Source organism: Rutidosis leptorrhynchoides, chromosome 8 (genome assembly GCF_046630445.1).
Source record: "Rutidosis leptorrhynchoides isolate AG116_Rl617_1_P2 chromosome 8, CSIRO_AGI_Rlap_v1, whole genome shotgun sequence".
NCBI classification, from domain to species: Eukaryota; Viridiplantae; Streptophyta; class Magnoliopsida; order Asterales; family Asteraceae; genus Rutidosis; species Rutidosis leptorrhynchoides.
Window position 1 is genome coordinate 245,059,833 of NC_092340.1, and position 18,475 is coordinate 245,078,307.

Sequence of the window (18,475 nt, forward strand, 5' to 3'; positions counted from 1 at the left end):
ATACTTCTTCATTATTTCATTTCTTATATTTTCTTTAGTAAGTGCTTCTCGTTGAACTTCTTTGATTTGTGAGTTGAGATTCATGCGAATTTTTATGTTCATCGCTCGTACTCGAATTGGTTCTCGTTCCTTTCTGCTTAGAGCGTCGGCCACCACGTTCGCTTTCCCGGGATGATAACGAATTTCACAATCATAGTCGTTTATTAACTCGACCCACCTACGTTGCCTCATGTTCAATTGTTTCTGATCAAAAATATGTTGAAGGCTTTTATGATCAGTAAACACAGTGAATTTAACCCCATACAAATAGTGTCTCCACATCTTCAGTGCCAACACAACTGCTCCCAATTCTAGATCATGCGTCGTATAATTCCGCTCGTGAATCTTCAATTGTCGGGATGCGTATGCAATAACTTTCTTCCGTTGCATAAGAACGCAACCAAAACCTTGTCGCGAAGCGTCACAATATATTTCAAAATCATCGTTCCCTTCTGGTAACGATAAAATAGGCGCCGTAGTCAACTTCTTTTTCAGTAATTGAAATGCACTCTCCTGCTCAGAAGTCCATTCATATTTCTTCCCTTTTTGCGTTAACGCTGTCAACGGCTTAGCTATTCGGGAAAAATCTTGAATAAACCTTCTATAATAACCGGCTAAACCCAAAAATTGGCGTATCTGCATTGGTGTCTTAGGAGTCTCCCATTTCTCAATGGCTTCAATTTTTGCTGGATCAACCTGAATTCCTTTGCTACTAACAACGTGGCCAAGAAATTGAACTTCTTTCAACCAAAAAGCACACTTAGAAAATTTAGCATATAGTTGTTCTTTTCTCAACAACTCTAATATCAACCTTAAATGCTGCTCATGCTCTTGCTCACTCTTGGAATAGATAAGAATATCATCAATGAAAACGATAACAAACTTATCTAAATATGGACTACAAAATCGATTCATGAGGTCCATGAATACAGCTGGCGCATTCGTCAATCCAAACGGCATGACCAAAAATTCGTAATGACCGTAGCGTGTCCGAAAAGCAGTTTTCGGTATATCTTCTTCTTTGACACGTAATTGATGATAGCCCGATCTTAGGTCAATTTTCGAGTACACACATGATCCTTGGAGTTGATCAAATAAGTCGTCAATTCTCGGTAGTGGATACCGATTCTTGATAGTTAACTTATTTAATTCACGATAATCTATACACATTCGGAAAGATCCGTCTTTCTTCTTGACGAATAAAATTGGAGCTCCCCACGGTGAAGTACTTGGTCGTATGAATCCACGATCCAGTAATTCTTTTAACTGACTCTGAAGTTCTTTTAACTCGGACGGTGCAAGTCTATATGGAGCACGGGCAACCGGTGCAGCTCCTGGTACAAGATCTATTTCAAATTCTACAGATCTAAATGGAGGTAATCCCGGCAACTCTTCCGGAAATACTTCAGGAAAATCTCTTGCCACAGGCACGTCATTGATGCACTTCTCTTTTTCTTTCTTTTCGACTTTATTAACATGTGCTAAGATAGCATAGCACCCTTTCTTCAAGCACTTTTGAGCTTTCAAATAACTAATGAGTTTTAGCTTTGAATCACCCTTCTCTCCATAAATCATCACCGGCATTTTATCCTTACAAGGAATGCGAATTGCCTTCTTGGCACACACAACTTCAACTCCTACTTTGGACATCCAGTCCATGCCGACTATTACATCAAAACTTCCTAATTCTACGGGTATTAAGTCGATTTTAAACGTTTCTCCGGCTAAATTTATTTTACAATCACGGCAAATTTTATCTGCTTTAATTAGTTTACCATTAGCTAACTCAATCATGTACTTAGCATCTAGAGGTAATGATGAACAATTCAATTTAGTGTAAAAATTTCTACACACGTAACTTCTATCGGCACCAGTATCAAATATAATAGATGCTGATAAGTTATTAATGGTAAACGTACCCGTAACAAGCTCCGGGTCTTCACGTGCCTCTCTAGCATTAATGATAAATGCTCTCCCACGTGCAGGTCCGACATTCTTCTCTGGATTCGGGCACTGGCTCTTATAGTGGCCTTGTTTTCCACACCCAAAACAAGTAATGGTAGCCAAAGCAGTTCTATTTGCATTGGTGGCAGGAGTCTTGGTACCATTTGTATTTGTAACGAGAGCCCTACAATCTTCAGCAAGATGACCCTTTCGATTACATTTGTTGCATACCACATTACAGTAGCCAGAGTGATGTTTGTGGCATCGGTTGCATAAAGGATTTTGTCCTTTATAACCAAAGCTTAAACCACTACCCGCACCTTGCGTGTTTTCTTGTTTCTTAAAAGTTTGTTGTTGATTACCTCGATCATAGCTTCCATTCCACTTTCTCTTGTTACCTGATACCTTCACATCAGTATTGAATGCTTTCTTATCCAAAATGACCTGATCCATTAGCTCGTTTGCCATGGTTATAGCTTCATGAATTGTCTTAGGTTTCGATGCTGTAACGTTTGCCTTGACCTTTTTGGGCAAACCATCTTTGTACATTTCAATCTTCCGTTCTTCGGTTGGAACCAATTCAGGACATAGCAAAACTAATTCCATGAATCGCTGATTGTAGTTGGTGATTTCAGTACCAATAACCTTCAGACTTCGTAACTCATCTTCCAACTTCCTAACCTCGTTCCTTGGACAATATTCGTTGATTAACATTGTTTTGAATTCTTCCCACGGAGTATCATAAGCTACATCTCCTCCTACAGCCTTCACATAATTTTTCCACCACGTGAGTGCACTATCTTGTAAAGTGCACGATGCATACTTGGTCATGTCCTTTTCAACACAACCACTGATTTTAAACACAGTCTCCATCTTTTCTATCCACCGGGTTAAACCGATTGGTCCTTCTGTTCCACTGAATGATGAGGGCTTGCAAGCTTGAAAAGTTTTGTAAGTGCACCCCACACGAGGATTTGGGTTAACTGCAGCACCTCTTGCAGCCTCGACCCATAACATTCTGTCGTTCACTCGCTGATTGATGAGTTCCTGGATTTCTTGTTCCGTCATTCGGTTCAATCGCGCCATATTCTTCTATAAGAATGAAAAGAAAATAATTATTCACATGGAATATTATAGATGTAGTGTATATTTACAGTACATTATAGCTTATTAATAATATGAACCAGGTATTATTATAAAAGCCTTTTCTTCTTATTAGCGTTTTATAATTATATCTAGGGTAGTACCTACCCGTTAATGTCCATACTTAATAGCTTAGTACAGAATCAATTACTACCATCTAAATAATACTTAACCATGGAAAATTATTGCATTTCACACTTCACTATTTTACATATGCTTATCTTACATCGAACATTAAACAAACCACACTAATAATATTATACAAAACATTATATGATCCCATGGTTTAATACGGCAGCGCATCGTTTGGTCTATTTTCTAGGACGTTTAGGTTCAAAGAATCGCTTAACGCTTATCCTGGCTGTCTGCCTATATTTTGGCTGTGGGACTAAAGAACTGGATGCCGGGATAGAACGAATAGGAATAGCGGGAATAGGGGTGGTAGTGTCTAGTGGAGTTGGTGCCACATCATCCTTACTAAACTCGGGATTTGAATTTTCTAATTCATTAGCCTTTCGTTTCTTTCCTAGTTCGAACTCGTCTTTTGTAATTTCCTGTATTTCTTCCTCGGGTTCACTTTCCTCCTCGGGTTCACTTTCCTCCTCGGGTTCACTTTCCTCCTCGGGTTCACTTTCCGGGTTCTCTATAGTCGGTTCATCCGGAATTTGTGAGTCTTCCCCAAAGATATTATTTTCGTCATCGGATAGGTTAATGACTGGAACACCATCTGAAGATTCTGGTTCGGAGTCGCTGAACGTGATGATAAGTTTTGAGCCCGACATCTATCACACAACAACTAACCCATTAGTACTACATAATATTTACATATAAATTTTAACCAACAATGATAAGCAATGGTTTTTAAATCAAACCCGGTCAAAGTCCAGACTTACTAATGTATCCTAACGACTTATCAGTTAGACACACTAATGCAAACCTGGTTCGCTAAGACCACCGCTATGATACCACATGTCATAACCCGTCCTTAACCATAAGAACGTGTTAGATAACGTATGATTTCATTGCGAGGTATTGACCTCTATATGCGACATTTTTAAAAGAGAAACTGCATATATTATACATTACAAACCATAACCATTATTTTTGTTACAAGCTTTAGACAATAAAAAGATGATTATCGTTTAGCGATAATCTTCGACTTACAAACTCTACATATAATGATAACAACACGATTTCGAGCATATTTTACAACACAAATCCTTGGGTATGCAGTTTTATTTTTGACACAAATATGCGTACGCAAGATCCTGCTCAAATTCAACATAATGCAGCGGAAGCTTTAGTAATCACCTGAGAATAGACATGTTTTAAAAGGTCAACATAAAGTTGGTGAGATATAGGTTTAATGCCGGCAGCGATATAAATATAGACCACAAGATTTCATATATAAACATTTTAATAAAAATATTCTAAGTGGTTGAGCACTTGGTAACCATACTTAACATTTAATCACGTCGCATATTCCCTTTATTATGAAATCTTACTACACCGTACCAAGTGTAGTCACGAAACGAAGTACTGTGCAACCGTTGAATACTGGTCGTCCAGTCCGGTTGGGGTTGTCAGGCCCGATAGATCTATCAACAGGATTCGCGTTTACAATACCGCTGTAAATAACAGTTACCAAGCTACAGGGAAGTATGCCAGTGGTACAACTCAACGTAGAATATATTTTTCAGTTACTTGTGTCCATATCGTAAAACATAAAATACATATATTCTCATCCCGAAATATTTAGAGTTTAAAAGTGGGACTATATACTCACTTTCGTCTTGAAGATATATATATATATAATTTGACTTGGTCTCCGGTTGATATCACGAACCTATCCATATATAATATATCAATACCTTTTCTTTTTAAACAAACGTCACATATATATACTTGTTATACTTTTAATACTTTGAATAATTCCTTAGTCCGTAGTTAGCAGTTCGTTGTTAGTAATTCAATTTTAATGGTTCATTTTTAGATGTTTAGTATACCCGCAATGAAATAAATAAAACCCCCAACGAAATAAATAAAACCCCATCGTATATGTATTGGTCGAGATTAGTCTTGACCCACGGTACCGGTGTTGTCAAATGACGTGTTGCGTACATAAAGTACCGGTGTTGTCAAATGACGTGTTGCGTACAATCATGGGATCTTATGATTAATCTTCTCGTGTTGTTTACGGGTGATCCTGAACCATATAAAATTGAATTATAAGTACATATATATAAAATATCATGTTAACTTAAAAAGATGTGATTTATTTAATTTTTCCCAATTATTTTCGTGGCTAAACTAGTCTTGGATATCCGATTTTGTTTCGGTCATAGTTTCTTCGTTACAACTCCGTTCTCGTTGATTCAACTTGCCATCTCCTTGGATCGAGTCCCTCTTTAAGACTATGAACTGTAAATACCTTAGTTTGTATTCAAAATCACACGGCATAGGTCAAACTTTAGTGAAACTTATGAAGTTAATCATTTTCCATCATGTAAACAACCTTAAATAATTATTTTTCTAAAAATACATTTACTTTGAATTAAATCATGAAATTTTTATGTATTATCATATTCATAGAAAATATCATTTTTCCAAAAAATAAACCTCCAATTCAAGGTTCAAAATAGTTTTTAATTATCCAACCCAAAACAGCCCCCGGTTACACTCCGACACCGTAAATTCAGTTTTTAAGGTGTTCTTTGGAAAACCAAGTTATACCTTGTTAAATTAGCATATATTTATGATATATTACAGGTCTTGAAGTATTTTAAAAGTTAAGTTAGAAGGATCTATTTAGTTTGCAAACAAGTTTGAAAACATTCAAACTATGTTCTTGTTGTTAAAATTTTATACCACAAAATAAGATAGCTATATATATATGAATCGAATAAGGTTATGAACATAGATTCTACCTCAAGTTCCTTGGACAAGGTTGTTTTAAAAGAGGAGTAAGAACCTAGAACCAAAAGGGTGATGGAAGTGGATGAAAGATTGGAAGTAAGTTGGTGTTCTTGGAAGGATTTCTTGAAGTGTTTTTGTAAGGTTTTCTTATGAGGTTTAAGTGTTGTTTTTGAAGCTAAATGATGGGGAAAATGCTTGGAGATGATCAAGTATGAAGTTAAGAGTATTTTGAGAGAGAAATGGAAGTGTAAGTATGAGAAAATGGGGTGAATAAATGGTGTGCATGCATAAAAACGTTTTTAGGTTATAAAAGAAAAAAAAGATACCTAACTTTGTTTTCTTGCTAAATAATTCATGCTACTTGACAAATGGTTGGTTCCACATGTTTCTTAATCATTTAAGGCTGCTAAGGAGCATATTTTTATTGGTATATACCAATAGTAAATACATCTAGAAGCTGCGTATGATACGGGTACATATACCCTAGGTATACGTATAGAAATCTTTGAGAAAACGGAACGAGGATTCAAATATAGTTATCTTTTGTAAATATACTTATATTGTTTTATGTATTTAATTCTTTAAAAGTGATTAAATACATTACTTATACGATATATGTATAAACATTATAGGTCATAAGTATTTAAGTCAAATAACGTTACGTATGGTTATCGTTTTGAAAACTTAAGTTAGTAGTTTCAAAATATACTTATAACTTATTGTTATTAATACAAAATGAGATATTAAAACATTCTTAGGTCATGTTAAATATGTATATATACATATATATACACAAACGTATAATTATCATATATTGTATAGTTCGTGATATCATCGGTCAAACTAGACGGTCAAACGTTGTGTAAAACTCTTTTCGAAAAACATAAGTCTCGACAATTTGGATTGCTTATCATGTTGGTAAGGTTTAATTTATGTAAATATTAATCTTATAAGTATAGAACGATCGAAAAAGTGCGGGTCATTACAAATGATTACGACTTTGACATTCATTAACACCCGGGGAAGGCAAATGTGGTAGCCGACGCCTTGAGCAGAAAGGACAGAGAACCCATTCTAGTAAAAGCTATGAATATAATGATTCGCAATAACCTTACTACTCAAATAAAGGAGGCGCAACAAGGAGTTTTAAAAGAAGGAAATTTAAAGGATGAAATACCCAAAGGATCGGAGAAGCATCTTAATTTTCAGGAAGACGGAACCCGGTATATGTTTAAAAGATTTTGGGTACCAAAGTTTGGAGATATGAGAGAAATGGTACTTAGAGAAGCCCATAAAACCAGATACTCAATACATCCTGGAACATTTTTGGTGGCCGGGTATGAAAGCTGATGTTGCTAAATATGTAGGAGAATGTTTGACGTGTTCTAAGGTCAAAGCTGAGCATCAGAAACCATCAGGTCTACTTCAACAACCCAAAATCCCGAAATAGAAATGGGAAAACATTACCATGGATTTCATCACTAAATTGCCAAGGACTGCAAGTGGTTTTGATACTATTTGGGTAATAGTTGATCGTCTCACCAAATCAGCACACTTCCTACCAATAAGAGAAGATGACAAGATGGAGAAGTTAGCACGACTGTATTTTAAGGAATTCGTCTCCAGACATGGAATACCAATCTCTATTTTCTCTGATAGGGATGGAAGATTTATTTCAAGATTCTGGCAGACATTACAACAAGCATTAGGAACTCGTCTAGACCTGAGTACTGCCTATCATCCACAAACTGATGGGCAGAGCGAAAGGACTATACAAACGCTTGAAGACATGCTACGAGCATATGTTATTAATTTCGGAAACAGTTGGGATCGACATCTACCGTTAGCAGAATTTTCCTACAACAACAGCTACCATTCAAGCATTGAGATGACACCGTTTGAAACACTTTATGGTAGAAAGTGCAGGTCTCAGATTTGTTGGAGTGAAGTGAGGGATAGACAGATTACGGGTCCGGAGATAATACAAGAAACTACCGAGAAGATCATCCAAATTCAACAACGGTTGAAAACCGCCCAAAGTCGACAAAAGAGCTACGCTGACATTAAAAGAAAAGATATAGAATTTGAAATTGGAGAGATAGTTATGCTTAAAGTTGCACCTTGGAAAGGCGTTGTTCGATTTGGTAAAAGAGGGAAATTAAATCCAAGATATATTGGACCATTCAAGATTATTGATCGTGTTGGACCAGTAGCTTACCGACTTGAGTTACCTCAACAACTCGCGGCTGTACATAACACTTTCCACGTCTCAAATTTGAAGAAATGTTTTGCTAAAGAAGATCTCACTATTTCGTTAGACGAAATCCAAATCAACGAAAAACTTCAATTCATCGAAGAACCCGTCAAAATAATGGACCGTGAGGTTAAAAGACTTAAGCAAAATAAGATACCAATTGTTAAGGTTCGATGGAATACTCGTAGAGGACCCTAGTTCACCTGGGAATGAGAAGATCAGATGAAGAAGAAATACCCGCACTTATTTCCATAAGATACGTCAACACCTCCAACTGCTTAAAATTTCGGGACGAAATTTATTTAACGGGTAGGTACTGTAGTGACCCAAACTTTTCCATGTTTATATATATTAAATGAAATTGTTATTTACATGATTAAGTGTTTTCAACATGTTAAGCAATCAAACTTGTTAAGACTTGATTAACTGAAATAGGTTTCATATAGACAATTGACGACCCAAGTTGACCGGTGATTCACGAACGTTAAAACTTGTAAAAACTATATGATGTCATATGTATAGATATATATATATATATATATATATATATATATATATATATACATATATATATATATATACACATATATAGTCAACATGGTATTATGATAAGTAAACATATCATTAAGTATATTAACAATGAACTTTATATGTAAAAACAAGACTACTAAGTTAAGGATTTCGAAACGAGGCATATATGTAACGATTATCGTTGTAACGACATTTAATTGTATATATATCATATTAAGATATATTAATACATTATAATATCGTGATAATGTAATAATTTAACATCTCTTTAGATATAATAAACAATGGGTTAACAACATTTAACAAGATCGTTAACCTAAAGGTTTCAAAATAACACTTACATGTAACGACTAACGATGACTTAACGACTCAGTTAAAATATATATACATGTAGTGTTTTAATATGTATTCATACACTTTTTAAAGACTTCAAGACACTTATCAAAGTACTTCTACTTAACGAAAATGCTTACAATTACATCCTCATTCATTTTCATCAACAATTCTACTCGTATGCACTCGTATTCGTACTCGTACAATACCCAGCTTCTAAATGTATTTACTATTGGTATATACACTCCAATAATCAGCTCTTAGCAGCCTTTGTGAGTCACCTAACACATGTGGGATCCATCATTTGGCAACTAGCATGAAATATCACATAAAATTACAAAAATATTAGTAATCATTCATGACTTATTTACAAGTAAACAAAATTACACATCCTTTATATCTAATCCATATACCAATGACCAAAAACACCTACAAACACTTTCATTCTTCAATTTTATTCATCTAATTGATCTCTCTTAAGTTCTATCTTCAAGTTCTAAGTGTTCTTCATAAATTCTATAAGTTCTAGTTTCATAAAATCAAGAATACTTCCAAGTTTGCTAGCTTACTTCCAATCTTGTAAAGTGATCATCCAACCTCAAGAAATCTTTTTTATTTACAGTAAGATATCTTTCTAATATAAGGTAATACTCATATTAAAACTTTGATTCAATTTCTATAACTATAACAATCTTATTTCGAGTGGAAATCTTACTTGAACTTGTTTTCGTGTCATGATTCTGCTTCAAGAACTTTCAAGCCATCCAAGGATCCTTTGAAGCTAGATCTGTTTTTCTCATTTCCAGTAGGTTTACCTACTAAAATTAAGGTAGTAATGATGTTCATAACATCATTCGATTCATACATATAAAACTATTTTATTCGAAGATTTAAACTTGTAATCACTAGAACATAGTTTAGTTAATTCTAAACTTGTTCGTAAATAAAGTTAATCCTTCTAACTTGACTTTTAAAATCAACTAAACACATGTTCTATATCTATATGATATTATAACTTAATAATTTAAAACCTGGAAACACGAAAAATACCGTAAAACCGGATATACGCCGTCATAGTAACACCGCGGGCTGTTTTGGGTTAGTTAATTAAAAACCATGATAAACTTTGATTTAAAAGTTGTTCTTCTGGGAAAATGATTTTTCTTATGAACATGAAACTATATCCAAAAATCATGGTTGAACTCAAAGTGGAAGTATGTTTTTCAAAATGGTCATCTAGACGTCGTTCTTTTGACTGAAATGACTACCTTTACAAAAACGACTTGTAACCTGTATTTCCGACTATAAACTTATACTTTTTCTGTTTAGATCGATAAACTTAAGTTAAATATGAAACCATATCAACTTGAAACACTCAAAACGAATTTAAAACGAAGAAGTTATGGGTAAAACAAGATTGGATAATTTTTCTTGTTGTAGCTACGTGAAAATTGGTAACAAATCTATATTAATCATATCCTAGCTAACTTATATTTTATTATACATGTATTCTAATATATTATGTAATCTTGGGATACCATAGACACGAATACAATGTTTTGACAAATCATATCGACCCATCTATATATATATTTCGGAACAACCATAGACACTCTATATGCAGTAATGTTGGAGTTAGCTATACAGGGTTGAGGTTGATTCCAAAATATTATATATACTTTGAGTTGTGATCTAGCCTGAGGCTTGTATACACGAGGTCGTGGATTGATTCAAGATAATATATATTGCTTTATTTTCTGTACATCTAACTGTGGACAACTAGTTGTAGGTTACTAACGAGGACATCTGACTTAATAAACTTAAAACATCAAAACGTATTAAAAATGTTGTAAATATATTTTGAACATACTTTGATATATATGTACATATTTGTTATAGCTTCGTGAATCGACCAGTGGCCAAGTCTTACTTCCCGACGAAGTAAAAATCTGTGAAAGTGAGTTATAGTCCCACTTTTAAAATCTAATATTTTGGGATGAGAATACATGCAGTTTTATAAATGTTTTACAAAATAGACACAAGTAAATGAAACTACATTCTATTGCTGGATTATTAAACCGAATATGCCCCTTTTTAGTCTGGTAATCTAAGAATTAGGGAACAGACACCCTAATTGACGCGAAACTTAAAGATAGATCTATTGGGCCCAACGAGCCTCATCCAAAGTACCGGATGCTTTAGTACTTCGAATTCATCATGTCCAAAGGGAGTCCCGGAATGATAGGAGATATTCTATATGCATCTTGTTAAGGTCGGTTACCAGGTGTTCACCATATGAATGATTTTTATCTCTATGTATGGGATGTATATTGAGATATGAAATCTTGTGGTCTATTATTACGATTTGATAAATATAGGTTAAACCTATAACTCACCAACATTTTTGTTGACGTTTAAAGCATGTTTATTCTCAGGTGATTATTAAGAGCTTCCGCTGTTGCATGCTATTATATGGAAAAGATTTGGTGTCAGCATGCTTGTATAATATTATTTAAAACTGCATTCGAGATTTATTTTGTTGTAACATATTAATATTTGTAAAACAATATGTATTGGTAGTGTGTAAGTGTGATATTTTTAGATTATCATTTTTGGATAATCTAAGTGGTGTCTTGTTAACCTTGTCGATAAAATAAAGGTTATGGTTTGTTTTAAAAACGAATGCAGTCTTTGAAAAATGTCTCATATAGAGGTCAAAATCTCACAACGAAATCAATTAATATAGAACGTTTATAATCAATATGAACGGGACATTTCACCTAGCTTCTAAATGTATTTACTATTGGTATAAACACTTCAATGATCAGCTCTTAGCAGCCCATGTGAGTCACCTAATCATGTGGGAACCATCATTTAACATCTAGCATGAAATATCTCACAAAATTACAAACTAATGGAGCCTATATGGAGAGGCTAAGTTCACGTGAATGAGGGAGCTCACAAACACCTTCACTTTTCAATTTTCTTGAATCAAATTACTCTCTCTCAAGTGTTCTTCCTTTGTTCTAAGTGTTCTTCATCATCTTCAACAAAATCTAGCTCAATCTAGTTCATAAATCCATACATAAACCAAGTTATAAAACAACTACTCAAGAACACACCAACAACACTTCCAAGTTTGCTAGCTTACTTCCAATCTTGCAAATCCACTTTGAGTGATCATCCAACCTCAAGAAATCTTTCTTATTTACAGTAAGATATCTTTCTAATATAAGGTAATACTCATATTCAAACTTTGATTCAATTTCTATAACTTTAACAATCTTATTTCGAGTGAAAATCTTACTTGAACTTGTTTTCGTGTCATGATTTTGCTTCAAGAACTTTCAAGCCATCCAAGGATCCTTTGAAGCTAGATCTATTTTTCTCATTTCCAGTAGGTTTATCCACAAAACCTGAGGTAGTAATGATGTTCATAACATCATTCGATTCATATATATAAAACTACCTTATTCGAAGGTTTAAACTTGTAATCACCAGAACATAGTTTAGTTAATTCTAAACTTGTTCGCAAACAAAAGTTAATCCTTCTAACTTGACTTTTAAAATCAACTAAACACATGTTCTATATCTATATGATATGCTAACTTAATGATTTAAAACCTGAAAACACGAAAAACACGTCGGGCTGTTTTGGGTTAGTTAATTAAAAACTATGATAAACTTTGATTTAAAAGTTGTTCTTCTGGAAAAATGATTTTTCTTATGAACATGAAACTATATCCAAAAATCATGGTTAAACTCAAAGTGGAAGTATGTTTTCCAAAATGGTCATCTAGACGTCGTTCTTTCGACTGAAATGACTACCTTTACAAAAACGACTAGTAATCTGTATTTCTGACTATAAACTTATACTTTTTTTGTTTAGATTCATAAACTTAAGTTCAATATGAAACCATAGCAACTTGAATCACTCAAAACGGATTTAAAACGAAGAAGTTATGGGTAAAACAAGATTGGATAATTTTTCTTGTTGTACCTACGTGAAAATTGGTAACAAATCTATATTAATCATATCCTAGCTAACTCATATTGTATTATACATGTATTCTAATATATTATGTAATCTTGGGATACCATAGACACAAATACAATGTTTTGACATATCATATCGACCCATCTATATATATATTTCGGAACAACCATAGACACTCTATATGTAGTAATGTTGGAGTTAGCTATACATTGTTGAGGTTGATTCCAAAATATTATATATATTTTGAGTTGTGATCTAGCCTGAGGCTTGTATACACGAAGTCATGGATTGATTCGAGATAATATATATTGCTTTATTTTCTGTACATCTAACTGTGGACAACTAGTTGTAGGTTACTAACGAGGATAGCTGACTTAATAAACTTAAAACAAGCAAAACGTATTAAAAATGTTGTAAATATATGTAGTGACCCAGGAATTTCTGACCAAATTTAAACTTGATCATTATATGTTTCCAAAACGATAAGCAAAGTTTGTAATGTTGAAGTCTCATAAACATTGAACTGTGTTCATATATACATTCGACCTTTGACTAAACCCGACGATTCACGAACAATTGTGGTTAATAAATATGCATATATATATATATATATATATATATATATATATATATATATATATATATATATATATATATATATATATATATATATATAAATATATGTGTATAAATAATTATGGGACATAATAAAATACAAATTAATCAGTAGAATTATATATGTAAAATAATATATAATATAATGATGTTATTATTAAAAAGAATCTATATATAAACATATATGCTAACTGTACATAATTATTATTATATGTATATTGTAATATATATATATATATATATATATATATATATATATATATATATATCTATATATCTATATATATATATATATATAAAAGATATGAATATTATGTGTTGGAATTTATAATATCTAATTCCATTATGAAATAATATAGTAAATAGATATATAAGAATTATATATATAACATTAATAATGTATTCATATTTACATATATAAAATATGAAGTAACAACAAGTTAAAAATGTAATAGTAATGACAAAATTATATTACTACTTTCATTATTATTAACATTATTATTAGAAATATTAATAAATGTTAAATATTAAAATTCTAATAAATTTAAGATTTTGATTATCAAAATAAATACATAAATATAAATAATACTATAAGAATGATTAAAATTGTTATTTAGTTATAATTTAAATATTAATTGTTATCATGATTAATATTATTATGTTAATATATAGATATGAAACATATAATTTGTTATATTAATATTGTTATTATTATTTTTAAAATCATTATTTAGAAAATAATACAATTTGTTATTATTATCACTAATAATATTATTATTATCATTTTTGTATTTTTTATCATAAATTATTATAAAAATTTATTAAAAATCATTATCATTGTTATTATTATTATTATTACTCATTTATTCATATTAATATTGCTATTATTATTAGTTATAGATTATTATTAATACAATTTATAGTAACTAATTAATAATATTTATATAAAATCATATATATACGATTAAGAGTAAAAATCTGTTTGGCGTACCCATCACACTGTAATCAATTTCGTCCTTGTCTCTGAATCTGCTACCTAATCGAATCTATATACAGGATTAATTCAAATTCAGTTAGATGTCTTTATCGCTTTTTATTTCTTTTTATTTGTCTGTACCATTAATGGATATTTGACGATTTGATTCTATTATAACCAATTAAGTTGTGATATTAGGGAAGAGTGAGTCAGTGTTTCATTTATACATCTCTTCATAAATTCAAATCAGTTACAACATTTAACTATTAGATTTTGAACCAAAACTTCAAGAACACGGGTACGGTCCCCCTGTTCAATATGTATTTTTCGAATTTAACAATTTTGAAATCAATTTTAAATTGTAATAATGCAGTATTGTTATAAATAATTTACTTAAACTATCTGGAGAGTTTTAAGTCTCAATTTTCAGTATCGAGCTCCAATTTTTCGAGTCAAACTTTATCTCAAAAAAAGTCAAATTATTGTTCATCAACAAATTCGAACTCAATTCGATGTTTTTGATGTAATTGAGGATAAAGATAGTTTCTAAAATAGTTTTGCAACCTATTTCATGTTCTAAGCTTAGTCTAAAAGTGATTAGATTTTTAAAACACAAGTCGAGTTCATATTTTTTTAAAACCGCTGCTATATTTGTTTTATTTATTTTTTTCTTTCTGTTATGATGAATCAAATATCCCAATCAATGGGTTCTGTGTCATTTAAATGTCCTAAATAAATTTAATTGACAAAATGTTATAAGTAATTTGGATTCTGGGTCGAATTTGAAGTGAAGAAGAAGAAGATTAAGGAAACAGAAATAATACGGCTTTATATATAATTCGGTTCAGTTATAAAATAGATAAACAAGTATAGCAGAAGGGTTAGGCACATGTCGGGGTAGCGAGTGGTCTCGAGTTCGATTCTTGGCATTGACATTTATCTTTTTAAAGCCTATTTTAAGGTAGTCTCATTTTCTAATTATTATTATTATTATTATTATTATTATTATTATTATTATTATTATTATTATTATTATTATTATTATTATTATTGTTATTGTTATTGTTATTGTTATTATTATTATTATTATTATTATTATTATTATTATTATTATTATTATTATTATTATTATTATTATTATTATTATTATTATTATTATTATTATTATTATTATTATTATTGTGATAGTTATTATTACTCCTAAAATCTAGATGTATGATTAATATTATGCATGATATTATTATGTAGTATAACTATAATTATCATAGTTAAGAGTATTAAAGTTGTTATTATTATTATTATTATTGGTATTACTAATTACTAATGTTAGTATTATTATTTTTATAATTCTAGTATTAATATCATTACAATGATTACGAGTACTATTATTATGAACATAATAAAATTTATTATCATATTCGTTAATACTAGTACTAGTATCATTATAAATATTAGAATTATTATTATGAACATAGGTATTACTAGTAATAATATTATTATTAGTATTTAAATAGTTAAAATTATTATTATTATTAAGTATTAAGTATTATTACCAAAATAATTACTACCATCATTACTAAACTTTTCATTTTATTAAAAACTACTATAATTATCATTATTACAAGATTTATTACTAAAACTATCATTAACAGTAAAGATTAATATTTTTATAATTATTACTCTACCATTATATTTATCACTAAAATTATCAACATTATTATTTTTATTAGTAATATTAAGTATTATCGATATTATAATTTTTACCATTACAAACCTTATTTTAGTATTATTATAATTACTAGTTTCAACAAACAAATGCATCTAGAATATCCCCATATATAAATATCGAAGTACTAAAGCAGTTCAATTTCTCTGACTGGGGCTTGTCAATGGCACATAGATCTATGTTTAGGATTCGCGTCAATTGATGGCAATTATAATAAACACCAATTCTTAGGTTACCAAGTTCAATAAGGGCGATATCCGGTATAACGATTCAACATAGAATGTAGTTTTAATACTTGTGTCTATTTTGTAAATCATTTTCAAAACTGCATGTATTCTCATCTCAAAATATTAGGTTTTTAAAAGTGGGACTATAACTCACTTTCACAGATTTTTACTTCGCCGGGAAGTAAGACTTGGCCACTGGTCGATTCACGAACCTATAACAAATATGTACATATATATCAAAGTATGTTCAAAATATATTGTCATACCCCGTCCAAAATCTTCCGAACGAATACAATAACATATGGTACCATCGCGATGAACTGACTTCTATATGCCATGAACGACTCCATGTAATGTCTCTAGAATGAGTAAATGCATAGCGGAAGGTTTCTTTCATACCTGAGAATAAACATGCTTTCAAGTGTCAATCAAAAGGTTGGTGAGTTCATAAGTTTATTGTAAACAGTAAAAAATCATCATTTTGATAGACCACAAGATTTAAATGCTACATGGTACAAATGAGCCCGAATCCTATACCCACCTGTAATGTACATGCGAATTCTTCTAAATACAGTACACATATCTCGTGTACGAAATCATTTTCAAAAATGCTTAATAAACCGTACACATATCTCGTGTACAAAATATCATACACATAACCTGTGTATAAAAATCATTCTCTCGATACATAACATTCACTTTTCTTTCATAGCTTTCATAGCTTTCTATACTTAGCTTGGTAACCGACCTTAACATATAATGCGCATAATAATATCCCCAAAACAGAACATCTCGTCTGTATAATAATCATATAAACCTCGAAGTACTAAACACCACGCCCACTAGCTCTTCCATCTAGTGAACATTCTGGGTGGGGTGTCAAACCCGGTAGGTTAAACCTATAACTCACCAACATTTTTATTGACGTTTAAAGCATGTTTATTCTCAGGTGATTATTAAGAGCTTCCGCTGTTGCATGCTAATATATGGACAAGATTTGGTGTCAGCATGCTTGTATAATATTGTTTAAAACTGCATTCGAGATTTACTTTGTTGTAACATATTAATATTGTAAACCAATATGTATTGGTAGTGTGTAAGTGTGATATTTTTAGATTATCATTTCTGATAATCTAGGTGGTGTCCTTTTAACCTTGTCGATAAAATAAAGGTTATGGTTTGTTTTAAAAACGAATGCAGTCTTTGAAAAACGTCTCATATAGAGGTCAAAACCTCGCAACGAAATCAATTAATATGGAATGTTTATAATCAATATGAATGGGACATTTCAGGCCAATGGTATGAACGCGCAACTCGGGGCTATATGCCTACGGCGGGGGTGGGCATTCCCGGATTTTGGAGGTACATCACAAGTTGATCATAATGTTCATGATGTGATGAATCTAGGAGATGATGAGCCCGACCCACAACCACAGCAACTTCGGAGGAGTGACCGGGTTTCAAATCCACCACGATGTGGTACCGGTGGACACAAACATGGGCATAGACGTGGACGTTGAATGAGCGTATTATGAGTGATTGTAATAGTATGGGTGTTTTAATGGTTGTTTTAATAAAAACTCTTTTATTTTAATGAATATACTTTTATTATATTTTGTTATAATGAATAATTTATTAGTTGAAAACTCGTTTTACAAACTACAAATTATTATAATTAAATAATAAAAACATAAAATAATATGAAAAACATAAAATAATCTAATTATTTATAAACGAATAAATAATTAATTGATGAAAAGAATTATATAAAAAT

At 31.4% G+C, this 18,475-nt stretch overlaps 1 protein-coding gene across 1 annotated transcript in view; it reads left to right on the plus strand.

Annotated features, from left to right (window-relative positions):
• Window positions 1-18,221, plus strand: part of LOC139864068 (serine/threonine-protein phosphatase 7 long form homolog) — a 56,095-nt gene extending 37,874 nt beyond the window's left edge. Inside the window, exon 5 of the mRNA XM_071852655.1 lies at window positions 17,994-18,221. Coding sequence (XP_071708756.1) covers window positions 17,994-18,221 — 228 coding nt within the window. The remainder of the gene's footprint in view (window positions 1-17,993) is intronic.
• Window positions 18,222-18,475: the final 254 nt, after the last annotated feature.